Below are 27746 nucleotides of genomic sequence, written 5' to 3'. Positions count from 1 at the left end.
GGTGTGGACTGAGAGGCCTTTGAGGAGGTGTTTATAACCTCACAGTATAATTTTGACTACAATGAATCTGTGGAGGCCAGAAAACCAAATTATTTCCATTATGTCAGTGTATGATCCACATGCATTGTCTCTTTCCCACTAGGGAATTGTGGCACAGGGTGAGAAAAGTGGTCTCCCACTAATAAACAGAAATAAATCTCACCCTCCCAAATTAGCACCTGACTTTTTGGGGAGTTTTTAACTTCATGGAGCAACTCTGGGCTCTCAGTGTTGCTCTGTGTTTCCTTCTCAGTGAAACTGATGCTTCTCCTGCCTTTTGCAGCATTTGGGCTATTTCATCTTGACTCTTGCTGTGACTTTGGCATTTGAAATGACTCCTCAGAGGTACCTGCTGGAGGCTGGGCAGGAGTGTCCCCACGTGGGAGCGCACTTGGAGTCTGCAGTCTGGCTTATTTGGGGGTTTAAGGCAGTGCTGTTCCCAGCTGGGTGATTCCAACTGAGCTCTTCAGGGAGCTCCCAACCCTTGGTTTGGTTGCTTCATGATTCATCTGAGGCTTTGCTCAGTACCTCAGTGCATGTGGATTCAGGATCACTGGGCCAGGGTGAAAATCTGTTGAGGCAAATTTAGTGTTTCTAAGGAAAGAATAAAAAAAATAAGTTAAAAAACAAAACAAAAAAAAACCCAAAAACAACCCACCCATCCAAAATGAGTTCTATCCCAAAACGTGCAGACGGATTTTCTCTGAAACATGTTAGCACCCTGAAAATCCAAGAAAAAACTCCTAAAATGGGGGTAATCACAGTCTGTAAAGATATAAGAATCTTTTCCTGTGCTGCTCTTTTGCCAGTGATTTCATGAGAGCTGGACTCTGTTAGTAACAAGTGAAATTCCTGGGGAACAGGGGACCCCAGTCTAATTTCTGCTTTTCTGCAGTCTCCTCTGTAGAACAAAGGAAAGGAGTGTCTGGGACAGCTGATTTAGGAGAAACTGCAGGAAGAGAAGAGTGGAGAAATCTCTAGCAATGAGGCCCTGTGCATTTGGATTAAACAGCATTTAATACCTTGGATTTGTGTCATCCTGACAGGCTGATCCATGACTTTATTTACAGCTGTTACAGGGCTGAACCATCTCAGTGAGTGTGAGGAGCAGTGGAAATTCTGCTCTCTGGATGTGCAGCTGCTCCTCCAGCACTGGGAGATGCATCCTCAGCCCTAACCCGAGCAGTGCATCCAGCAGGCTTCTTGTTTTGCCCAATTTTCCTCATTTTTGCCTCGCTCCATCGTTGTCTTTCTGCTCTGCCAGGTTGGGTGTGTGGTGCTTTAGCAGCTTAGGGATGCAGAGTAGGTCAGAATTCCAGTCTGCTGACTTGAAGAAATGAATCTCAGCTCCTGTTTGAGTCTGAGGTGCTTCACCTCAGAGGGGCTGCTGGGTGATAACTGGGGCTGTTGGACTCTGTTGGGTGGACAAGGCCAGGGATGCTTCAGGATGTGACCAAAGTTTCAGGTAAAGCAGCTTCTGGGAAACCCACAAAAGCTGACACAGGCGGGAGGAAGAATAAAAAAAATCTTCTGGAAAGCTGCTGCCATAAAACTGGTGACAAAGACATTATTACAAATGAGAGTTTCTCTGGTGACTGTGATCAATCAAAATTGCAATGCCTGGTTAAAGCTTATTTACGTGATGTATCCTTGCTCTGTGAGATGGACTTAATACAGCCATAATTTATGGTGTTAAGTAGAAGGAAGGTAGATTTAGATTGGATATTAGACAGAAATTCTTCCCTGTGAGGGTGGGGAGGCCCTGGCACAGGTTTTCCAGAAAAGCTGTGGATGCCCCATCCCTGGAAGTGTCCAAGGCCAGGTTGGATGGGGCTTGGAGCAGCCTGGGATACTGGAAAGTGTCCCTGGCCATGGCAGGGGGTTGGAATTGGATGATCTTGAAGGTCTCTTCCAACCCAAAATATTTTGTGATTCTCTAGTATAGCTCAGTCCACCATCACATGACTCCCTCTCTGGGGATGATGAAACTGTGGAGAAGTTGGGTACATTTTCAGGGATTTTAAAGTTGGGAACTGAAGCTAAAAAAACAAACCAAACAAAAAAAAAAATCAAACACATACAACCAAAATATCCAATGTAAACAAACAAAACAACAGCAACAAAACCCCTCAAAAACAACCCCCCAAAACAACAAAACCCAAAAAACCAACCAACCAAAAAAAAAAAAACCCCACCCCACTTCCACCAAACCTGAAACCCCAAAATGTCCAAACCCTCACTTCAGTGTTCTCCTTTTAGGGTAGATTTGAGTACCTTGGCTCAAGTGGGGACCTTGGGAATGAAGTTGTGAGTTTTTCTGTACACCAGCAGTAGAAATTCCTGGCACTGACTCATTGCCCCTTGCATTTGAGCTATTAGGAGGGACAGGAAGAGGAGGAACCTCCCTTGGGGGTTGGGAGAGGAATGTGTGGAGATCCCACTGAGCTCCCACCTCCCTCCTGCTCCAAAAGCTTTGACCACACAGAGCAAGTGCCCTTTGCTCACTGATTTTTCAACAGGCAGGACCTGCTATGGGGCCCTCCTGCTCTGAAAAGTGCTGGCTGGCTATCACTTGGCGTTGTGGTTTCTCATTCAGTCGTGGTTCTGATACTCCCACTTGGTACATGGGGTGGAATTATTTGTATTCGGGTTGATAATCCCTGCAAATGCCATCTCAGTCCATGTGGGCTGTATCCACTGTGTTGCAGCAGCATCTTCACTGTCTTGGTGGTGCTGGATTTGTCTGCCCAGTGCAAGTTCCGTGACCAGGCACTGTGTAAAGCTGCATCAGACCACCCTACCTGGGCTAAATTTCTGCAGCAAGCAGAAATCTACATCCCCCTTTCAAAGTGATTGGTGGTGTCCAGTATTAACATTTTTTTTTCTCCTGCTTTTCTCTTCACAGCCACTCAGATAGATCCCAGTGAGCTGCAGGAACTTTTTCAGGAGACTTCAGCCAATGTCTTCCGAATTAACTCCAATGGTGCGTAAAACGAGAGGTTTCCTGGTGTGTTCTGTGCTGTCCTGCTGTTGATTCCTGTGCATGGCCACTGCCCTTGGCAGCTCCTCTTGTCAGGGAGCAAATATTAATGCAGCTTTTCTGCTGCTGCATCTCACGAGCAGCAGCACATGTCCAACACACAGCTCCTTAAAAGATGTAAAAATATTCCACCATATGTTCCATCCAACAGGCACAGATACATTCCAATCCTTGCTGAGACCACATCCTTTTTTCTATTTTTAATTGTGTCATCTGTTACAATAGAGAGCTAGAGCTCAGAAAGGTGGAACAAGCCAGGCTCGTTTTCAAATATGTTGCAGCACTACTGTGTTCAGAGCCTGTCACATGAGCTTTCAAAACATCTATCTCCCTTAGAAAAACACCAAAATTCTGCTGTTTTTCACTCTCTAGGTTGGGCAGAGGTATCTCCCCAGCTCCTAGTGATGCAGAGTCCTCCCTTCTTTGAAGCAAGCTCTGGCTCATCAGTTTTGTTGGGTTAGGCTGGAGGAATTTATCTTGCAGACAGATATAAACTAAAATTGCTGGGTGGAAGGTAATGCCGTTGTACCCCAGTTCTAAAACATACCAAATCTGAAATTATCAGTGCTGATTTTACAATAGACCTTGAAATTGCTTTGGAATCATCTGGACAGCTTCTGTGTCTGTCTAGGGTAACAGAGAGACCTGGCCTAAGTGTAGGGAAAGGATTTTAGTGCCTTCTTATTTGTGTAATTCTTCCCTAGTGTGTCCTAGGGGTGGAGCCCTGGTCGTTGTAGCAAGGGATCCTTCTCACAGCAGGGATGAGAACTAAAACTTCTAAAATGCAGTTGTCTCTACTTTTGATGAGTTGTGTATGCTTCATCTGCCAGGAAAATTCAAGCACCAATTTCTCTATAACTACAAGGGATTGGTGGACCCTTGAATTGGTGACACACATCCCACGTAAAAAAAGGGATTATGGCCACAGTGGGAGCTTGAACCTCCCAGCTGTGATACTTGGCTTTCAGGTGGTGAACAACCACACCATGACACACAGAAATACCTGCATTAGCACCAATTTTGGCTGCTCCAACACCAATAGTTATAATTTGACAATGCCAGTGATGGGTGGTAGTAGCACTTCTGCTTCCAGACTGAGGGCTCAGACTGAAGTTGTGCCACCTTCCCGTGAGTCTGTGTGTGCTGTTCCTGTCCAAACTGGCCAGATTAGGGCTGACTTGATGTGCCCCTGTGCTTCAATCACAACTCCCTCTACAGTGGAGTTTCATCCTGAGAAAACCTAAAGGTGAATGGCGCATCACTTTTGAAATACCACAAGACAATTTCTGTTTTGATTCTTTGTTAGAATTGCCTTAACCCCTTCAATTCATGTTTGACAACTACTGTTGTTTTTTCTCCTCTTGAGATGGTGGTGATGTATTTCCTCTTAAGAGTTGCCTGAAGTGAGTGCTCTGTGAAGCAGATAATGGCAATGCCTGCACTTAAAACTATTTTGCAAAAATAGAGAGGGTGCAGAGAAAAGCCAAAACTGCTCGATGTCTGGAAATCAGACTTTAAAATTTGTGCCATCCAAATTTCTGTTTGAGACATCCAAGAGGACTGAATCATGGCATGTAAGTACCTCTCTAGGAAGAAAGACATCAAATAGATAACAAGGGGCTCGTTAATCTATTGTTCTCACATAGGAGGAGATCAGGAGATAAGAGTTAAAGCTAGACAAATTCAATCCTTCTATATGAGGGTCACCAGCCATTAGAACTGCTTATGAAGGGGGCTTGAAGGATTTGGCTTTGCCAGGAACCTTTAAATCAAGATTCAAATGTCATTTTTATAAGATATACTTTAGTCCAGCTGCAGTCCCGTCTTGATGTGGGAGTGATGGGACAAAATTTTATGGGTGGAAATCAGGTTGGATAATCAGAATTGCTCTCTCTGGCTTTTAAAATCTATGAATCAATGAATCTATAATGCCTTTTAAAGTGCTTTCAGGTTGAAGAAATGCCCATAAGATACTCTACTGTTGTTGCTCCTTTCACTACCCATATTATTTTTGTCTGACAAAATCAGTTTCATTCAGTTTATTTTTTATAGTCTTTCCCCCAAAAAGTGGCTAGAGATTTTCAGGAGAAGGCTGCTGAGTGTAATTCTGAGATGTGACAGAACTAATTCACTTTAGGTAAAGAACTTTTTAGGGTTAGAAAATGGGGAAGAATGCCCATGATTCTTTCTGTAGCATAAAGTCTCTTCAGGAAACTTGGGAAGCTCTGACTTTGAGCACAGAAAATAAATCAGTGATTTTGTTTGTGGCTGAGCAAGGAACAGGCAGCTACGTTCCAGATGCTCACTAGATGATGGGGTTACTCCTTTTGTGCTGGGCATGGTGTGCTGAACATCCTACAAGTTGCATAAATCCTATCACAGCTCCTCTTTCCCTCCTTTTCCTGGCTTGCTGCAGCTCTCTGGGGTTCTTCAGGTTCCCCGTTGTGTTTGGAGATCTAACTGTGCTCCTGAAATGTTCATGTCCCTTTTGGGGCGCTGAAGATCATAGAATTCTGGAGTCATACAATCATTAAGGTTGGAAAAGACATCCAAAATCTCCAAGTCCAGGCTTTGACTGAATGCCACCAAGGCCACTAAACCTTGGGAAGTGACTTGGTTTATTTTTGAGCACCAGGAATTGTGACTTCACCTCTTCCCTGGCCAGGCTGTTGCAAGCTGTCAGGAGTTAACCATGTTAAGATTTTGTTGTTTAGATCCTAAAAATCCCCGGTTGAGGCCAATCTCAGCAATACCTTTTATGTCTTTGGGGAATGACTATTTTTAATGAAACAAGGAGTCAACTTTGTACCAGGATTTTAAAGCACCATTGAATTTTATTGAGTAACACTGCAGAAGTAATAAACACAGTGTGCTTTGTCCCTCTTTGCTGTCCTTATTCTTTTTACAGAATTCTGAGCCTTTGGGGTGATTTAAATTCTTCTTGGGCACTTCAGGACTTGCTTCCTGACCAAGGGGGATTTTATAGCTCTGAGTTGATTGTGATTATTCTCACCTATAAATGCTTCCTGCTCCCTTCCTCTGCCATGAAAATGGAAATCTTCCTAATTCGTTGAATAAAAATTTTAGCCAGGACAGCTGGTTGTTTTTATATGCTACTGGATCACTCTCCTGCCAGGTCATGAGCTTGTAGACTTTTTTTAACGCCATCTATTACAGAAGTATGAAAGGGTAGAGGGAGATTTTTCCTAATCTTTGCACCTGCTTTCTTTCTCTTAGTCTTTTGGGGCTGTCCCTGCTGAAAATAAGGAAGGTTCATAGAATCATAGAGTTGTAGAATGGTTTGGGTTGGAAGGGACCTTAAAGGTCCTTTTGTACGAACTCCCTGCCATGGGCAGGGACATCTTCCAATAGACCAGGTTGTCACATAGTGCCTTGACTTTTGCAACTTCCACGTTTTGTTTTTTTTTTTTAATTTAGTTGATTTTCCTACCAGGACACAAAAAGGAGCTCAAATACTGCCTGAATTTCTCTCATTTACGGCTTTTTTTTTTTTTTTTCCATTTATACTTTTATTAAGACCTTGCTTTTTTTTCATGCACAGCTTTTATCTCTAATGGCTCTCTTGCCTCTCTAATTCCTGCTCCTCACTCTTTAATGAGTGCCCATAACTGGTTGGTGCCATGTGCAGTCCCATTACCTTGATCTTAAAGGCTGAGCAAAGGATTTTCCTGTATCCCTCAGGTGTGATGGAGTCTCCATTGCCATCTCAGGATGGTTTCCTATCCCCCATTGATTTAAGGATTTCAATGGCACAGGCACCTGGGGGCCAAGCTCTCTGTGAAGTAAATCAGTGCAGCTCCAATGTCACTGATGCCTGGTGAATGTGCCTCATTCTGGAGGACTAGGGCATGCCTTTTAATAACAAAAAACAACAAGACTTTTAAAATAAGGTTCCTGTTTTAAGAATGGCTTCACACATCCCTCCAGCAGAGCTTGGTGTCTTGCTCCTCTGGTCAAATTACTGCTCACATGACCAGAACTGGTGCATTGAGAGAGATTTACCACGTCCAGCACAGGAGATGCAGAGATTTTGATAAATTCATTCTTGGTCAAAGCAAGTTAGGTTTAGCTCAGAGTAGTTCAGATTTAATTTTAGAATCATAGAATGGCTTGGGTTGGAAGGGACCTTAAAGATCACTTGGTTCCAACCCCCTGTCATGGACTGGGATACCTTCCACTATCCCAGGGTGCTCCAAGCTCCACCCAACCTGGCCTTGAACACTTCCAGGGCTGGGGCAGACACAGCTTCTCTGAGCAACCTGTGCCAGGGCCTCCCCACCCTCACAAGGAAGAATTTCTTCCTAATATACAGTCTGAACCTGTAAATCCTCTCCCTCTTGTCCTATCATTTCATGCCCTTGTCCAGAGTTCCTCTCCAGTTCTCTTGGAGCCTCTTTAGGCACTGCAAGGTGCTCTAAGTTCTCTCTAGAGCCTTCTTTCTCCAGGCTGAATAATCCCAGCTGTGCCAGCCTGGCTTCAGAGCAGAGCTGCTCCAGCCCTGTGATCATCTCCATGGCCACCTGGATTTTCTTCTACAGGTCAACTTCCTTCTTGGCTGGGGGTCCCAGAGCTGGATGCAGTCAAGGTGGGGTTTCATGGGAGGAGAGTACAGGAGGAGAATCACCTCTACTGAGCTTCTGGCCACTCCTTTTTTGATGCAGCCCAGAGTTCTTTTGGCTTTCATGAGATTTAGGAAAGTCATGTTGGAGTTTTAGTCCTGCTGTTTTCCACATAAGAGCTATACCAAACGGTAACTTTTGGCTCCTCCAGCATGCATTTCTTGTCATTTTGGGACAACTGACATTTATTTAGTTGTCTAAATACTGTGTTTGAATCGTAATTTTAGGTAAAATTATTGGATAAGAACTTAATTGCAGGTCATTTTCTCATCTAACTGACGAACGCTTTCCTCACCTCTCGCATTCATGTCTCATATTCTTTTCACCTTTTTGAAGGTTTTCCAAAATGCTGAACAAATCTGACAGCTCCTGGGTTTGCCTCAGTGTAAAATGGCTTGAGTGTGAAGTCTTGAAGTGTTTTTTTCAGTAGCAAAACTGCTTCCCACTCCAATCTTCTCCAAAGCAGGTGGCAGTAAAACTCACTTTGAATTGTCCTTATTTTTGCAGGTCAGGTTAGAAAGGTTCAGGGAGGCTGTAGCTGCTGGTTTTGTTCTGGAATTGCATGCGTGACATTAACTTGTTCTTACAAATTCAGTGTCCACACCAGTCCATTCTTTACCTTGGCTTGCTGTCCATTCCCCAAGGACCACACTCTGCTTTTTTTCCAAAGGGTTGATGGGACCAAAAGTATTTTTAGTTGATGCAAAATTTTGTGTTTGAACTGGACAGCATGTGGATTCCAAGGGAAATTGATTTGTTAGGATTGTGGAGAGGGAAAGAGGGAATTATAGTATTCATGAGATCTCTGCAGGGTCAGTGGTGTCCTTCTACAGAAGCAAATGGTTATTAGTGAAAACTTCCAATTTATTCTTTAGAACACTCTGCTTCCAGCAAAGAAAAATAATTATTAGCTCGGTTACAGACAATTCCTTGAGGCTTTATCTTACTGAATCTCCAAACTCTGCAGTAAAATCTTTTATTGAGAACTAGCATTGATAGAAATATACTGTGGTATTCAAAGTTTTTTTGAATATTCATGTAGTTCAGGCACATTAGTTACTTTTAATGCTGTTTAGTGACTTTTGGTGTCAAGCCAGCAGAGCCTAAACGAGAAGAGAGGATTTTGTCTGACAGTGGAAATATAATTAAGTGACTTGTTCAAAATTACAGGCCAAGTCCAAGTCTGCAGAGTCATTAAAACAGAGGATTTCTTAAATTTCTGCAGAAATAATTGAACCATGTTTTTAATCTGTTCTTCTTTCTATCCTTAAATATTGAAGCGTGACTGATAACGGGTTATGAGTTTTTACAATTGGAAATGTCCTGAAAGAAATCCCACATGTAAATATCAAGAATGTAATTTATTTAACTTGTTCCATTGTGGGAAATCTTGAAGTGCTTTGCTTGCTGGCTGTGCTAAGTCCAAAAGTAGTGACCTGTTGTTAATTTGAAAGTGAATTGAGACAGTGAAATTAAAGGGTGGAAACAGACAACAGTACTCCTAGATTTCTGCTTTTATATACACACACATATACACAGATATTTCTTAAACCTGAAGTAATTGCAAATTACAAAGCAAACCATGTTTCCTCCTCCCAACTACTTTTAGGGTATTCTCTTCTTCTGATGGAAAAGCGTAAGAAGTTGTTGAGTACAGACACAGGAGATGATCACATCTCCATTTTTTCTGAGCCAAAAGATAGAAAGCATTTTGAGTTTAAGCATCTTGAACAAGAAGATATCAGAGTAGACATCAGTGTTCTGCTTCTTAATTATCATTCAGACCAATAAACAGTTATTATGCAATTTCTTGCCTCTTCACCAGGGGCACATTTGCAGCTGAAAATGCACAATTCTGTGTCACCTCAAGGCTGGAAGAGTCAGAGATCTGTGCAAGGTCCATGGAACTGAGGTTTTCCTGACAAGGGGTCATATTCCATCATGTCATGGCATGTTATACATGGATTTACCATTTAAGCTTTCAAAGGACCCAATTTATCTTTCTGTGGCAGTGGCTACTGGTAGACATTGTCCCTTTTCTATCATAACTTACTTGTTCAAATACTTAATTGTATTTAAGAAAAAAAAAATTAAAAGACAAACATCTGATTTAAGATCCAGTATTTTTTTTTCTCTGAAAAGGTGTGCTGTTTCTTTATGTTTTCTTTCTCTGCTGTTGACAGTGACCTCTCTGGAAAGAAGTCTTCGATCCCTGGGGACCTCAAATGATACTCAAGAACTGCAGGATGGACTGTGAGTTTATTTTAAATTGTTGCAGATCTTTCTTTGTCCCAGCCTTTTCATTTTTTCCCCTCATCTATCCTCACCTTTTCTTCCATCCTTTTATTATAGCTGGACACATTTTTGTCAGGATTACTTTGGTTTTTTCCGTTCCTGTTGGTGATTAATGGTGGTAGGATGTGTATTGATCATATAAAGCTTTGCTTGTGCTGGTCTCATGTGGCAGAGAATGGTGTGGAGATAACACAGAAAAGATGGCCCACAGTGAAAGAGGGCATTCTGTGGTTCTGGGAGGTGTTATTTTTCTGTTGTTTGTTGTTTTTTTTGTTGATGGGGGTGGTGGTTATTTATTTTTAAAGTGAAGCTGGAGTAGGAAACTGTGCTGGTTTTGGCTCGGATGAAGATAATTTTCTTCACAGTAGCCAGTATGAGGCTGTGGCTTGGATTTTGAAAGCAGTGTTGATAATTGAGGGATATTTTAGTTACTGCTGAGCAGTTCTTGCACAGAGTCAAGGCCCTTCCTGCTTCTCACCCCACCCCACCAGCGAGTAAGGAGTGAATGAGCAGCTGTGGGAGGTTAGCTGCTGGCTGGAGTTAAACCAAAACAGATGTTTCTGCAGCTTTTTCTTGTTCCTTTTCTTTTACCCACCAGTTCTACTTGGCCAAGGTCCATGGACACAAAAGGAAAGAGAAAAGAGGCTTGTGACAGAGGCATGTAGTGACAGAACAAGGGGGAATGGCTTCAAACTGAAAGACGGTAGATGCAGATTGAATATTAGGAAGAAATTCTTCCCTATGAGGGTGGTGGGGCCCTGGCACAGGTTGCCCAAAGAAGCTATGGCTGCCCCATCCCTGGAAGTGTCCAAGGCCAGGTTGGACAGGGCTTGGAGCACCCTGGGGTGGTGGAAGATGTCCCTGTGCATGGCAGGGGTTGGAATGAGATGATCTTCAAGGACCCTTCCAGCCCAAACCATTCCATGATTCTATGAAAAAATAAAAGAGGGAGAGGATATTTTATAGGAGGAAAAGTGTGTTGTGGGGTTGGAAGCTGCATCACAGCATCACGTGGCACTGCACTGACAAAATGAAACTTGATTTGCAGTTGCAGGAGACACAGTTCATTAAACTCCCTCTTCCAGAGCTGTGTACACACAAACACGCACAGTTAGCTCTCCTTGTACGCCTGCTAATTACAGAATTCAAATGACTTCTCCAAATGTAGCACAGTTTATTAAAGGTGCCTCCCTTCAAGCAGCTTGCAGGCAAAAATCAACTGTTTAGGATATGTCTCTGGTGACATGTGTGTGACTGCTGTTCCTGCTGAGATTTGGCTGTGAAGAAAGAGGAGAATTTGGGGTTTATTTCTTTATTTGCCTGATGGACTTGACTGACCTTCTCTATGCAATATAAACTCTCAGACCTGTTTGCAATGTCTCTCCTTTTCTCTCCAATCCATTACTTTCATCAGGCCATCAGATCTGCCCTAATTCACATATACCCTGTTTTGCAAACCAGAGGATTAAAAATAGTAATAATAATAATAATAATAATAATAGTCAGAAGATTGGAAAGTAAATTTAGGAGATTGGAGAGGATGTAAGAGTAAAAACTCAGCCTGTGGAGATCGATGTAATCAGGAAAGATGTTTACATGTACAAAATTATTTGCAGCATAAAGCACCTCAATAACTTCTAGAGATCCTTAACCCAGAAAAGACTCTGTGTCATGCAGATATTGTGTTTGCTCTCCTAAACTATTTTTTTTTTAATTTTAATTAAAGAATCAATTTCTTCACTCTTCAGAGCACTCCAGAAACATGGCTAGATAATTTTCCTCTTTCCTGAGCAGTTACATAAATAGATGCATAAGGCACTAACTGCAGTAATTATTATTTGATCTCGGAATTATTGTTAATTGTCCCGATAGTTAAATGCAGGTTTTTTAAAATTTTAACCGTGCTTCCTTACCCCTGTCATCAGCCCTAGAATTCCTCCAGCGGTCTCCTGGTTCATCCCCTCTCCCCATGGTCTAATGGCTCTCCCACTTCTCCCTTCTTGTATCTCCATACAGAGCAGCACCAGGGTGCTCTGCTGAGGAGGACCGGCAGCTCCCTTCAATCCTCCCTGTCTGCCATCCTGTCCCTGACGTGTCCTTCCACTGCCCCCCTTTCTCACCACCAGGCAAACAGCCTCGAGTGCTCTACAAGAACTTCTGCTTGTCTCTCCTGAGAGCTGCACCAGCAAAAAGCAGCATGCCATGAATCACTAGAGCTGGCAGGGCTGCATAGATCTCTGCTCAGGAGGGTCAGCTCTTCAGGTGAGACCTTTGGGGCAGTGCTTTCTGCTTCCACGGCTGCAAATCATGGCTTAATCTTCCTCCTCTGCCACTTGACCCCTCTCCTTCAGAGGCTGATGCATGCCTCTCCTTGAACACCCTCTAGCTTTGAGGATGGGAGCAGTGAGGGAACATTTGGCAGGTTTATAGCCCTGGATGTTAGGAAAAGGATAATGGTTCTGGGTATCTAAGTAGTAAAATTGTCACAATTTCTGCTTCCTTGTTAAGTGGCTGTCACTCTTCCTAAAATGAGGCTGCCTAAAATTAGGCAGATGAGGGAAGGCAGAGTGTTTGGGAATAGGGATTAATGGTAAATTGTTCTGCCACACAGGACATTCAGCTACTTTGGACTGTAAACTGGAGAAGTGTTTGCTTACCTAGCTGCAGGGTCCTGATAAAACAGAAATAAACCCCAAAGTTACCCTGCTTCCTTGCCAAATTCAGGCAGACTTTCTGCCTCTTAAGCACAGGACTCACAAAGGCATCAGATGAGAGCAGGATTTTTTCTGTCAAATTGGTCTATTTCCTTTTCTGAAATGGTTTCTCTGCTTTTGAGAGCTGAGTCTTTCAAAATAAGGATTGTATCTGTGGCAAGTAAATTTGGGAGAGTTCATCCCACATGGAGTGCCAGCTCTAGTCAGTGAGACAGACTTGGCTGCTGCTGTGAGCAGGGTATATATCAAACCCAAAGTGAATAATCCTGGTCGAAGCTCTTCCCAGAGCCAGCACAAATATTTGTGGGCTGCATGCTTGGAGCTGGACGTGCTGGCAAGTGAAATGTAAATGACCATGCAAAGCTCTTGGCTGAATGCAACTGACCCTGGATTAATTGGGAAGGGAGTGGGAGCAAAGGGAAAAAAGGTGGATGGAGCTGGGATGAGGAGCTGAGGCCAGGAGGCAAAGCTGAGGCTTTCTCCAGTGATGCAGGAAAAATTGACTGATTTGTTTTCTCTCTGACCTTTGGTTTAATAATCCAGGCTTCCAAGGCATTTGTCTGCTTCCTTAGCCAGAGTGTATGGGATGGGGGGGTTCTCCAACATTAGGCACTGAAGGTAATGAGTTTTTAATTTAGACAAATCAAATTAAACACCCAGGCAGAGCACTGTCTCCAAGAGACAGTGAAAACCAGTCTCCTTTCTTTTGACTGGTGCAGCTCTTTGGTCTCCCAACATCCTCCACAAAGTGGCTGGAAATGAAAGCCTCCCTCTAACCCGGACAATGCTCTCTGAGAGGTAGAAGAAGAAAAAAAAAAATTAAGAGTCTTTCATTTTCACACAACTTGACCCTGTCTTATTGTGAGCTCAAGAAAAGCCAAGTGGCCATGCAGGCTGCAAGAGGCATTTGCTGACTACCTGGAAGCCATGAAACTGAGCTTCAAGTGGCAACGAAAGGTCCTTGATGTCCTTTCCTTGGAGGTTGAGTGGCTGCAGAAGTGATCCAGGCTTTCCCAGCCAGGCTTCTTCATTGCTCACCTAAGAGAGGAGTTTGTCACCTTATTGGACGTTTGACCTTGTGTCATTGCAAGGTCAAGAGGAATAAGAGCATTGAGTCACAATTACAGCTTTTTACCATTTTCAGGTGTGTCTGGCATGTAGCCCATGAGTCTTCACTCCTTGAAGGATTTTTGCATCCTTCTCTAGTCACTAGCAGAAGAATTTGCCTGTTTAAGGAGGAGTTATAAGAAGGATATTTTTGGGGCTTTTAGCACTGATGAGATTTTAGTACTGATGAGATTTCCTAAAAAAAGTGTTGATTTCTCCTGATTTGAGAAAAAAAAAGATTTTTAGCTTTCACCTCACTTTTCCCACTGGTATTAAGTTTTTTTTAAAAAGTGCACATTATTTAAATACGTAGGATTTTTTCTTGCACCTGAGAGAGGGCTCAGCTCTACATCTGTACAAGTGTGAGAGAACAAACCTGCTTTTCTGATTGCAGTGATACAAAATCTTGGTTAAGATGGTGCAAGGCAGAGAATTCCTATGGCCACAAAGGAGTTCCAAAGCATTTTCCAAGTGGGGAAGCTGAGTTTGAGATCTGAGCTGCTTCATGGTGAGACAACTCAACAGTCCTGGAAGTGACTGAAAGTGCAGCTTTTGCATTGCTGCTCTTACCTGGTTTTTGGTCAAATATTAACATCACAGAGCACTTCTTTTCCTTGGGCATGCATATATAGATTGCTTTATTCTTACTGGGATTCAAGGGAATTCCATCTTCCTCACCCTTCCCCAGGGAGTTTGCATCATTACCAGCAGATTTTTTGGGAGCAGTAAAATCAATTAATCAGTTTAGTTTGCCACCCTAAAATTGATTGAAGCCTAGGGTAAAGTATTGCCAGTTTGGGGTGCTTTTGGGAAGAGAGGAATCCCTGTCCAAGACTGTAGCCATGAGCTCTTTGGGGCTCTCAGGCTCAGTCTGAGGTGCTTTGCTGGATTTGTAGGAGCATTTTTAACACATTTGTTGACATTCCGGATAGAATCAGTAAGTTTGTGACAGATTGGACTCATCTGTGAATCTTGCCTGGCACAGGTTGTTACACCCTCTTATGGATAAGAACTTAAAGGTTGTTGCCTACATTTTCTTGGTCTCTGGACTCTGTCAACCTTCAGCTCATCCTGGCAAGGTCAGAGAATCATGGAACGGTTTGGGTTGGAAGGGACCTTGAAGACTGTGTAGTTCCACCACTCCCCTTTCATGGACAGGGACACCTTCCACTAGATCAGGCTGCTCAAAGTCTTATCCAGCCTGGCTTTGAACACTTCCAGGGATGGGGCAGCCACAGCTCCTCTGGGTAACCTGTGCCAGGGTCTCAGCACTTTCACAGCCAAGGATTTCTTCCCAGTGTCCAGTTTAAACTTGCCCTTCTCACTTCAAAGTTATTCCCCCTTGTCCTGTCCTTCCAGTCCTTGTCCCAAGTCCCTCTTCAGCAAAGGCTTTTTTTCCTCAGTTAGTTTTATCATTTATGTGTATTGTTTCCTTCTTCTTTTTTCTTTTTTTTCCTGTTTCACCATTATGACTGATAAGTTGGAGGTGTAGCTTATTTTTTTTTTTTAAAGCATCTGTAAAAAAGATTTTAATTCCTCTGGAATTCAGATTCATTTAGAGCAGAATGATGTTTTAAAGTCATAATTTACGGAAAGAAGATTTGTTAAAGTAAATCAGACAGAAGCTTTTAAGTGTCAGCATGTTTAATTAAGGGTAGAATTTAATAATGTTTTATATGGTTTTGTTATACTGCTTGTAGAAGCTTTAAAAAAAAAAAGATTTCCATAAATATTTTGAAATGTCGTTTTGATTCTGTTAATATGTTAAACCCTTCAAAGTAATACCTTCCCTGTTCAACTCAAAGCAGTGGGATTAACTTTATCTATCCCCCATTTATCGCTACTGGCATCAATTTCTGACAGGAAAAACCTTCTAGGTTTTGGCAGTAAAAATGGGTTGCCAGATTGCAACATTTGCATTTAACTGTATAATACACTCGCTGCCTTAATAACTGTATTTATGTGACAGATCTCACCCTTAAGAATCCCAGAGCTCCAGATATGTGACATCCCTGTGATAAATTACAAAAGCTGGTGATGAACTGCAGAATCCTCCAATGATGATAAATTCATACACTTTTGAACTGCCTGCCCTGCTTAGAGAGGTCCTTGGAGTATCCCTTCACATGCTCCAGCAGTTTCTAATGGCCACTACAAATCAATCTGTCAGCAAAGTTTTGCTTTTCAGTGTTTTTCACCCAAAATTGTCCTTGCCAGAGTTCTGAGGTGGCCAGAAACCTTGGTCAAAGCAAAAGTGTCTTTCCACATCAAGATGGGTTGTGGATGTAGGCTGGGAATTTAAAACCTTTTAGCAATGGAGCAATGATTTTTTGTGGCAAGGGATGGATCCTCCAGGAGATGACAAGGAATGGTGGCATCTGGGGGATAACCAATAATCTCTTGAAGGTCTCTTACTGCTGCTGCTGTTTATGTAATTTTTCAATGCTTTCATGTCTCAGCTTATGGTTTCTGTCCCCTCCTCAGTGCAGTGGTGGGTCAGAGAATCACAGAAAATCACAGCCTGAGTGAGGCTGGAAGGCACCACAGTGGGTTGTGTTGTTCTTCCTCACGTTCAGGCAGAACATCCTGGGCATCATTTCCTGCCTGTTCCTTTTGTCCCATTGCTGGGCCCCCCAGAACAGAGCCTGGTCCATTCTCTCCTCACTGCAGACACTGACAGAACCTGATGAGGTCCCCTTTCCAATTGCCTTTTCTTGAGGCTGAACAAGCCCAGCTCCCCCAGCCTTTCCTTGTGAGAAAGATGCTCCAGTCCCTTAATTATTTTCATGACACTCCACTGGACCCACTCCAGGAGCTCCATGTCCCTCCTGTCCTGAGGAGCCCAGAACTGGACAGAGCACCCAGATGTGCCTCACAGGACTGAGCAGAGAGGCAGAATAACCTCCCTTGACCTGCTGGCCATGCTCTTCCCAATGCACCCCAGGATCCCATTGGCCTTCCTGGCCACAAGGGCATTGCTGCTTCATGGACAGCTTCTTGTCCACCAGGACCCCCTGGTTTTCCTTCTCAGAGCTCTGCAGAGTCAAGGGAAGAACAGCACACTCCATGCTGGTAAAAACTGCATTGATTTGGAGCCCAAGCCTTCCCACACATCCTTGTTCCCATCTCCAGGTTGCAGATTTGCCCACTGGCTTTAGGTCCAGCTGGTTGAACACCGGGGCTGTGAGTCTCCCAGGGAGATGAGGAACACAAGTTACCACTGTGTGAGCCCATGTCCTGGCACATCTGCTCCAAGGATCTGCAGCAGTGTCCCACGGTCTTTATGCCATTTGGAGCACAGATTTGGGTAAACAATGAGATGATTTTTTGTCTTCTGCCAGTGACTAGATACTGGAAAAATAATCCTCCTCCTCACCCCATTCCCTCCTTTGGTGCCCCAGGTAAAAAATGTTTGCTCTTGTGGCATCCCACCCTTAAGGGGAAAGGAACACCCGAGATTTGTGGATACTTGTGGGTCAAAAGGAATGGCAAAAGTCAGAGGATCCACACAAGCTTACAACAATTCATTAGTAAATTGCATATTTAGCATGGAAATCAGTATAAATTAGTCCCTGATTTCCTGTTTAGGCAAAAGGCAGTGGGTTTTGGATAAGGGGGTAGAGTGAAAAGGAAGAGAGAGAGATGGATAGGGAGAAAGAGAAGGAAAAGGAAAGATCACCAATCCTGGCTCCAGCGTTGATGCAGCTGATGGGATGTCCAGGATCCTGGGGTGTGTCCGTGCTCAGGCTTTACAGAGTTACCTTTTGTAGATAAGTTTTCCCTGCTGTTTTCTCTCTTTCCATGCAAATCAGTTGTCTGAACATGCACAGCCTGTTCTTCTAGACCTGTCAGAGCCTTCAGGGGTCTTGGATGGTCTTGATTCCCCCCTACAATTTGTCCCCCATTCCCAACCTCATTCCTGTGCCTGCACTGTGCTGTGCTGTGTTATCTCCAGGAGCCAAAACCAGGATATTTTCCCCAGAAAAGTGCTGTCCAATGTCTGCATGGCCCCTTCTGTAGCCACATCCTTTTCTTTCTCACAGCATATTATTACCAACAATCCTTGCTTGGCTCCCTGACCATCCAGCTATCAGTTTTTGAGACAGTCACATTATCCCCCTCGTCTTCTATGCTCCTCTATTTTGCATTTTGGAAGCCAACTGCATCCCCCAGTGAGCACTCTATTTGTAGCTTGAAAATTTTACGTTACCAGAAGTGTGGCTGGATATTGCAATGTGTAAAAATATTGTCATGTCTGGGGCTTTTTCATAAATTTATTCTTAGATGTTTATCTGGGAAAAGCTGATTTCACACTGATGTTGTTTTTATTCTTTTTTTGTTTTGTGGGTGACAGAAGGACAAGAAATAAATAGAATAAAATGTTCCTTCTCTTTTCATCTCTTGGGCCACCATAATAGTTTTGCTAATTTTTCAGAAGCCTTTCTGAGATTAATCATTAAAAAGTATGCAAATTTCTCTTCTTCATATTACCAAAATAGTAGATTTTTAATTTGGGGTTTACATCTTTTGGCATTTTCATGTATTGGCAGTGAAATATGGGATATGATTAGGTTAAAAATTTGTGTTTCAAGGAACAGAATAAAATCCATCCTCTCTCACCTTGAAAAACAAACCAACTTCAGATATTTTGTCTCTCTCCTCCCGCAGAGTTATAGAAAGTGCAAGACAAGATCACATTCTGTTAGCATAGCCTGCAGAGGGCAAATAATTTTATATTTGGGTTGAAATATCCACAGTCAGGAAGTTTATCTAATGACTTGAAATCCTGACTGGAGACACTTCCCTCTGGTTAAATACAATTTTTGTACATTTTTTTAAGGCAAAAAAAAAACTCTTGGAAGGAGGATAGGACAACTGCATGTTTATGGTGGGGTTTAATGCCATCAGTTCCAAACTGAGCCATGCAGTTCCTGTAGTTGGGCTGGAGGGACCTGTGGGATGAGGTTTGTTTGGGAATTCTCATGTGGAGTGAGCAGTTGTCAGGGCTGAGCATTTCCAGGGGCTCCTCCAGGGCTCTGGCACAGCGACCCAGACGTGCTAATAATTGTTGGAATCCTTCTGCTGACTTTGTGTAATGGTGATTGCTGGAATCCTTCTGCTGGCTGTGTAAGGAATGGTTTATCCTTTGAGCCTGGTGCAGCCCACGGAGCTGGGAGCAATGGGAGAGTGATGTTTGTTGTGACCTGTGGCTCTGGCTGAGCCATCCCACGTTTCTGCAGGATGCCTGTGGGAGCAATAGGCATCCTCTGGAAGGTCTCCTGTGCTTGAGGGGGGGAGAAGGAAAGAGAGAGAAAGAGAAAGAAAAAGCAAGAGAGAAAGAGAGAGAGAGAGAAAGAAAGAAAGAAAGAGAGATGAAAGAGAGAAAGAAAGAAAATAGAGTCCAATCTCAGAGCAGAGTACAAGGATTTGCCAACCTGTTGCTTGCTGGGGAAGTCACTCTGGGACAAATATCTGCATTTTTTTTTCATGCAGTGATTTAATGGGTGACTCCTTTCACACTCTGCTCCATCAGGAATAAACCCTTGGAGCAGACACCCCTCCCACATCTGCCCACTGCAGGAGGCACACCAGGGGTTAAGCAGATCTTTATGTTATTTGTGTGGACATTGGGTGCTTAAACCAAGTAAGGAGATGTTTTTTGGCAAATAACACTTCCAAGTTCAGCACTACTGTGAGGTCAGAAGGAAATCATAGAACCACTGAACGGCTTGGGTGGGAAGGGACCTTAAAGATGATCCAGTTCCAACCCCCTGCCCTGGGCAGGGACACCTTGCACTTGAGCTAGAAATTCGTAGGGGATTTGGTTTAAACCCCTTTTCCTGCCTTGTTTGAAGTGAAACTGGGTAAGGCAGATAAGGAAGGTCTTTGGGAAAATGTCTTGGAGAAATAGAAGTGGATAATGCCAGGTGAAAACAGAAAAAAAGAAGAAAAGAGAGAAGAGGAATGAATAGAGGGGAAGGGAAGGGAAGGGAAGGGAAGGGAAGGGAAGGGAAGGGAAGGAAAGGAAAGGAAAGGAAAGGAAAGGAAAGGAAAGGAAAGGAAAGGAAAGGAAAGGAAAGGAAAGGAAAGGAAAGGAAAGGAAAGGAAAGGAAAGGAAAGGAAAGGAAAGGAAAGGAAAGGAAAGAGGAAAGGATTGGATTTTATTGCAATATTGACTGGTTGTTACTAATGGCACAGCTTTTTGTCATATAACATGTGAATTAACAGATTTACTCCAGAAAATAATTGTGATCAGCCATGGGTCCACAACATCATCTTGAACAACAAAGCTGAAGGTCAAGTGTTCAATAAGCAGACGTGTTTCATTTTGAAATAATTGAAACCTTGAGGGAATTATATGTGTTTACCAGGATATTTTATATCGCTGTCTACTTATATTCTTTGTTCACAAAACACAGATACAATTTGTACATGGAGACTTTCTCAGCTTGCATCCTGTGATCTTCATGCATTCAGCCTTGCAGAACAATGAACAAGTAATGTCATGCTTCTTTCCTAGATTGCAGTGTCAAAAAATGGGAATTTTCTTTCTAGATTGAAGATAATGAATGGGCGGAAAAAAAATCTTACTTCCCCAGTGTACATCCTTAGGGATTAAACTAGCTGAGGGAGAATTTTCAACCTCCTTTTGAAGTTATTTTTTTTAGCGTTGATACAGTAAATAATTACAGAATGTTCAAACTGCACACTTGAATCCCTGCTCTTTGCAGCAGTAAACAGTTCCATGAAGTTTGAGTGGTTTTGAGTTTTGAGTGCCATGAGTGCTCTGCCACTTGGTCCCATGGCAACAATGATGCTATGAAAGGTACAGACAAAGCAAACTTCAACAAAATGCAACAGTGTTTTGTTTCAGCTGTATTTCTCCTTTTCTTTCCTTTAAGCTGCAGGAAACGTTAACCCTGTGTGCCAAAGTCTTGTCTAACACCCTTTTGGAGGGTGTTATAAATTATGATATACCCCCTTTTGGGCAAAAAATGGAAAAATCTGTTGCCTTGAGAGGAGGTGATTATGGCTGGCGTCCAGTCTTGCTTCTTGGAGGCAAAACCTGGGGAGAAATACAAACACAGCAGCAGGAGATGGAGCAGCAGCTTTTGTTTCTGGTGCTGAATCCCAGGAGGTGCAAACTGAAAAATCCTGGCTATGGCCAAAAATAGAATGCAGCTGATCTGGTGAGCTTGTACCATCCTTGAGTCAAAATTCTCCTCCTAGATGTGTTTCTGAGCATGGCTTTTTGCAGGACCTCAGGGTTCCAGAGGAGGCTGATGGAGGAGACTGACCAAAAGGTGTAAAAGAAAAGGAGTGGCACAAGTTGCTGTTTGATCAACACAAAGGATGCTGCCTGTGGGATGGGGGGGAGGTAAATTGGTGTCACTTTTTTTCAGGTGAATTTGTCCCTGGTGGAAAGAAGGGGATAAGAACAGAATGAGAGCCTTCAACTGCACTTTCAGGCACGGATGCAGATTCCACACCAAAAATTCTGGGTTTATTTTTGAGCCCTTCACAACAAGAAAGACATTGAGGGGCTGGGATGTGTCCAGGGAGGAGCAACGGAGCTGGGGAGGGCTCTGGAGCAGCTGAGGGATCTGGGGGGGCTCAGCCTGGAGAAAAGGAGGCTCAGGGCACACCTTGTCCCTCCACAACTCCCTGACAGGAGGTTGTAAACACGTGAGGGATCTCTTCTCCCAAATAGCAAGCCATAGGATAAGAGGAAACAGCCTCAAGTTGTGCCAGGGGAGGTTTTGATTGGCTATTAGGAAAAATATTGTGCGTTGTCAAGAATTGGAGCAGGCTGCTCAGGGCAGTGGCTGAGTCCCCATCCCATGTAGGGATGTCAAGGACACACAGGTGTGGCACTTGAGAGTGTGGTTTAGTGGTGGGCTTGGCAGAGCTGGGTTGAGAGTTGGAATTGATTATTTAAGGGATCTTTTGCAGCTAGAATTCTGTGATTCTGCAGCCCTGACAATGCAAAGCCCTCTGAAGCAGGAGAAGCTGGGGTGGTACTGCAGAGAGCAGAGCTGACTGGGGCAGAGCAGGGCTTTGGGCACTGTTAAAGTGATTGTCTCTGGATGGGCTCCCAAGAACTGAAAGTTTTGTGAAACCACTGCTTTGGGAGCTTTATGTTCAATGCAGGATTGCAGTGATTTCCCCACATGCTCTGTGCACTATTTTTTTTCCTTTCAGTGAATTACCCTGCAGCAAAGCCTTGTGCCTAAAATTTTGGCTGTGTTCTTCATGGTACTGCACGCAAGTGCACTGTGTTATTGTACAGCCAGGTTAGAGATAAAATCATCTCAGCTATTTCAGCTGGTGCTGATGGATCATTTCTCTATATAGACCACTGAACCTTCTGAGGTAGCAGATTGCAAATGGGATTTAATATGGGTTGGTATTAACTGCTGAGATGTTTGAGAAGATGGGCAAGACAGCTGAGTTATTTGCCAAAAAGCAGGTGACAGCAGCAAGTTGACAGGAGATTTAGATTATAACATTGATAGAGCTCCTCAGTCTCTCCTGCTTGATTTGCCACTGGAGTAAGAGGGAAAATCCAGCTATGTCACATTGTCTGGAGAGCAGAAATGAAAGCAAGTGAGATTATTGAATTGCTGAGCATGGAAAATTCCCCCAAGCCTTGCAGAATAATGTATTTTAGTGATGCTGTACAGTTTATAAAGGTCAGTTTGCACTTCAATTACAAATTCAGGTTTAAAGGTTTTAAAGGACACCAGAAAAAATAGTGATTTTTTTTTCTTTTGTAATTACCTCTTGGAATGCTGGTAATATTTCAGACTCATTTGTAAAAAGATTTCACAGTACTATAGCAACAGGCATTTGAAAAGCCTCAGTAGAAATGGTGAAAATCTAGGTCCTAGTTTTATTTCTTCATTTCACAGATGGAGAAAGAAGCCTTGTGAATTTTTAAGGTTCTACAGTGAATTAATCACAAAGATGGGGAGCAGTCTATTCTGAAAGGTTCAAAGTCAGATACCAAACCAAGTTTAAATAAAATGAAAGCCATGATCCTTTTTTTTTTTTTTTTTAATTCTTTTTTTTTTTTACCGGCATTCTGGTTGTTAATCATCTTTATTGAATATGATTTCACACAGACCTGGGAGTGCAGGCTCTTTGCATCCTGGTTAATTCTAGAGTTGACTGAGCTGACAAGAGAAAAGGTTTCCCGCAGTGAGCAAATGACAAGGGTGAAAAAAAAAAGAAAAAAAAAAAGTAACAACCTTTTCTCCTGCATAGAAATGCTCTGAATAGGGTAAGAAGTGTTAGTTTTAGGTAGGTGAGGAAATGCACTTTACCCAGGCACTCCCATCCCACGGATGGCAGCAGTCCCATGGCTCCATATGAATCTGCTTTTCTTGGCTATGCCTGAGTGACCACACTGCTAACAAGCCATAAAAAGAGACAGCAGGGTCACAGGGTAAAGGTTGCTACATTACAGGGCCAGAACATGCTAATTACGGCCCTGAAAAGTGAATTTGAGTGGATCTGGGTAAATTACTACATTCTCAGGCTGGGAGAGGGAGATTTTTTTCCTCTCTCAGCAGCTGAGGAAAGCTGCCTCCCTTGACACGCGTGCTGCAGCCTATTTTATGTGTTTCTTCGTTCCACCAATTATGCCTGTGAGATGGACAATTAAAAAAGCATCTGTTTTTACAGCAGAGCGTGGCTGCCTCTGGCATTTTATGTGCCATAGCGGGTCTGTACCTAAGGGAGGAAGATGAGAGATGGCAAACGTGGTCATAAGGAAATAAAAAAAGAAAAAAGAAATCTTTAAAAGTGCTCTTGAAGCTTTGTGCACAAACCTGGCTGGTTTTAACACAGCAAAATGCTGGACAAAGGGGTGGACAGCAGAGCTGGTGGGAAGCTGGTCCCTGTGGATTTGGGCTGATGCTCTTGGGATAACAGGTGGGGTCGTGGCACTGGAAATGCTTTTTGGGCACCAGACCAGGCAGGTGTCACTCAACAACAGTTCCTGTGACAGGCACACAGCCTGAGGAGGGAAAGGATCCTTTCAGCCCTGGAGAAGCAAGGATTGATGCTTTAGATAGAGGTGGTGCAATTCAGGGTGATTGATTTTCCCTGTGCTGCCTTGCGGGAAATTCCACGTGGCTCATTGCTATGGAAGGAAGAAGAAGCTAAAATATACAAGACAGTATTTGTTGAGTGTTTTCATGTGTCCAAAGCCTTTGGGCTGGGGGGTGGCACATGAGACACCCCAATTCCAGGAGCTGATCTCAGCTTTAGCTGACTCCCCACAAAATTAATTCCCAAACCCACCCACTTCCAGTAATGCATCACTTCCCACTGAGATTTCTTCTGTATAGGCAGGTGTGGGCTTTTGGATCCCATCTCTTCCCAAATCTGAGCTCACTTTGCATGCTGAGCCAGGAGAATTTGGGAGATGGGCTGTGATGCTGGCACCCAGTAATCCCAGTCCCACTCAGAGCCTTGGCCACTGCCTGAGGGAGAAGTGCTCCAGTACACGTCACTTCTGCTCTTCAGTGCTTATTAGTCACAGCCAAGGAAATGTCAGCTGCGTTTCATCCTAATTTTTATGAAGCCACTGGGGCTCATTTTCTTTCTGCTCAAGCAGTGCAACCAACAAGAATTATTTTAGCATTTACCTGGGTTTTTTTTCCAGATACATAATTATAGATAAATTATTTATGTAGGTGTGTACATATATATGCGTGTCTATGTACACTACACAGACATTCTTAAATAAATATGTAAAACATCTTGTTATCCATATAAAATAATCACTTTGGGGTTTTTTTTTTTTGTTTTTTTTTGTTTTTTTTTTGTATTTTCAACTGTCTTGTGTGTTGGCGTGTCTGTTAGAAAGACACATAAATTGAGGCATGGAAAAAGATGAAGTGAAAAAAAATATTGGGATTTTCATGTATCTAAACCCCCATTCAGGGACACAGATTTGTGGCCAACAGAGCACTTGTAGTTCCTGGTCCTGCTGCAGCAGTTTTTGCTCCCACTGGCAGGTTTCCTCCTGCTCCAGCTTTCAACATAGAGGTAACAGAGGTGACTTGCTCTAGTGGAAGGTTCCCTGCCCATGGCAGGGAGGTTGGAACCAGACAATCATAGAAGTCCCTTTCAACCCAAATTATTTCATTGTTCTAATGAAGAGATAATTTTATTCAGACAGCAACAATATTTAATCAGTTATACACCTCATTTTCTATTTTTAGTATGTAAAGTTCATTAAATATTGAATATTTTAGTACTGGACTCTTCTCTCATTCAAGAACTGCTGACCAGTTGTCTTCTTCTCCATTGTTTAGAAGTGAAATGAGTATGTTGAGAGTACTCTTCTCACACTTGTCAGCTGGCAAAATGATGAATAAAGAGGAAAAAAATGGATGCTTGTGCTTGTCAGTGACACTTATATTCTGTTAAAAGCAAACCACATTATATTTTCTTGTGAGGATATTCCTGAATCCAGCTGCTAGACCACAGAGTCATTGTGTAGTAGAAAAAAAATTAAAAATAAGTGTATATATATTAATCATCATTATAGTTATACTCAGAAATCCAGAACATCTCTTTATTGTTGTGGCCCAGATTTCCTTTTCAGAGAAAGGGCATTTTCCCTAGACTGGTCTGAGCAATTTTCCCAATCTACCCATCCAAATAATAAACACAAAACCACAGCAGCACCTGCTTCCCTCTCTGCATTCAGCCGGGGCTGCGACACGGAGAGGGCTGGGAAGATCTGGTTTATGCATGAGCTGCTGTGCCTGCTCAGCAAAAGGAGATTATTCCTGTGCAGATGGGTAGTGCTCCCAAAAAATGCACCTTGGTGGATTGCCTCTCTCATCCCTTCCCTTCCACCTCAAGGCAGGTGACAGCTACCCAGGATAAAAGTCATTTATTGCTGGTAATTGCACAGAGTGTGGTTCTGTTATTTACAGGTCTGCTGCTCATGGGGGATTTTGCCTTGGACTGTGTTCAAGTGGATCTTTTCCCTAGATTTTGGAGGGGACTGGTCAAAGCCAAGGTGTAATTCTTTCTTGCTCAGCTCTAACTTCCTATTATCTTCTAAAGCATTAAGAAATTATTCAGTGCTCATAAGGCTTAAAGCAAACAAGCTGTGAGAATAAAGCTGTGGTGCAAAGAGCTGCTCCCTTTGTTGTATAATGCAGGATTCTCTGAATAGTTCACCAGGAACCCTCCTGGCTGGCTCATGGCCAAATCTGCTGCTTTTGCATGTTGCTTAACACCTGGACAGGAGAATTTATGGAGGGAGATTGGAACTAGATGATATTCCAACCCAAGCCATTCTGTGAGAGGCTCCAGAGCTGCTGGTGTGACATCCCTCTGTGAGGTTTCTCTGTGCAGGGTCTTATTAACATCAACAGGAGCTGTTGGACCTATGGAGAAAATGTAGTAGCTTAATAAAAGATGATCCAGGCAGCCTTTTATTCATAAATGATGGTGCAGATGAGGGCACAAAGAGGGGAGTAGGAGCTGAAGGAGGCATTAAATCTGGCATTTGTAGAGTGGGAAAATCATCAGCATGAGGGGGAGCTGGAACATGATGGACTGTTTATTGAGAGAGAGGAGAGATTTATGATGAGCGTGTGAACGGCTCAGTGTTTTCCCCATTGCCTTCTGTTTTCGTGGAGGGATAGAGTTTCTAGCTGAAATCAAAGTTTGCCTAAGCAGGAACGACACAGTGTTCACAGAAACCGGGAAAAAAAAATAAATAACGTGAGTAAAGAACCTCATACGACATTTTAAACTACCCTTGGCACAGTGTGGGATGATTGTAAAATTGCAAAGATGCCTAGAAAACACAAACTCGGAATAATTCCTGGGTGAAACAAGAACAGGATCAGCTTCAAAAGAATGCTGTACATAATGAAGTCAGATAAAACACAGAAAGCTGACACCATCCTTCTGTTTGTACCCATAAGCACCATATTTGCTCTTTTCAGGCCCTTCCCTCTCACATCAATGGACTTAATAAAAATCACTCCCTTCTTTCATGACCTTTCCTATGGCTTTTATAGCTTGATTCCTTCCACGTTGGTGGGTGCAGCAGCAGATTTACACTCTGGCTTACTTGCCTTGTATCCTGTGCATCCTTATTTATTGTGCCTGTGAATTTGCTGTGTTTTCTGGGGCACTCTTCTTAACATTTTGCTGGCTCAAAGATTTGGTCTCATGAGAAGAAGCTGAAGGAGCTGGGAGTGTTTAGCCTGGAGGAAATGAGGTTCAGGGGAGACCTTACTGCTCCCTACAACTAACTAAGGAGGTTGTGGTGAGGTGGGAACCAACCTCTTATCCCAGGTGACAAGTGTCAGGACGAGAGGAAATAGCCTCAAGTTGCACCAGAGAAGATTTAGGTTGAGTATTAGGAAAAAAAATCATCATGTAAGGGGCTGTCAAGCATTGGAAAAGGCTGCCCAGGGGAGTGGTGGAGTTGCCATCCTTGGAAGTGTTCCTTGGAAGTGTTCAAAACACAGGGGATGTGGCACTTGAGAACGTGGTTTAATGGTGGACATGGTGGTGGGGTGTTGCCCACCCCTCTGCTCCTTCCCAGTCTCCAGGTTTGTCCTCTGACAGAAGCATTACTGCGCTTCCTGGATGTAGAGCACTCCTACAATTAATGGGGTAATTAGGGGATACCTGATTTAAACACACTAAAAAAGGCCTGCTGACATTTATTATTTTTATTCATTTCTTTGCTTTGATAAATAACCTGTCTTGTATGAAAATGCATAAACTTAAAGCTTGTATTTCTGCAGCCCTCCTGGGGTGTCCCTGCCCCATTATGGTTCTTATTGGTTTTATTCCTCAGATAAAAACCTTTGTTATTGCCAAATAGTTTGTTCTGTAAATCTACATTTCTACAAGAAACAA

At 43.1% G+C, this 27746-nt stretch overlaps 1 protein-coding gene across 10 annotated transcripts in view; it reads left to right on the top strand.

Moving 5' to 3' along the window:
• Window positions 1–27746, top strand: part of TSNARE1 (t-SNARE domain containing 1) — a 448564-nt gene that overhangs the window by 147745 nt on the left and 273073 nt on the right. For all 10 annotated transcript variants that reach the window (XM_038161056.1, XM_038160997.1, XM_038160980.1 and 7 more), the window contains 2 exons: window positions 2945–3022; window positions 9903–9972. In XM_038161056.1, coding sequence (XP_038016984.1) covers window positions 2945–3022; window positions 9903–9972 — 148 coding nt within the window. The remainder of the gene's footprint in view (window positions 1–2944; window positions 3023–9902; window positions 9973–27746) is intronic.

Source organism: Motacilla alba, chromosome 2, assembly GCF_015832195.1.
Source record: "Motacilla alba alba isolate MOTALB_02 chromosome 2, Motacilla_alba_V1.0_pri, whole genome shotgun sequence".
Taxonomy (NCBI): Eukaryota; Metazoa; Chordata; class Aves; order Passeriformes; family Motacillidae; genus Motacilla; species Motacilla alba.
Note: the sequence above shows the minus strand (reverse complement) of the source record. Positions and strands in the feature narration are given on the sequence as shown.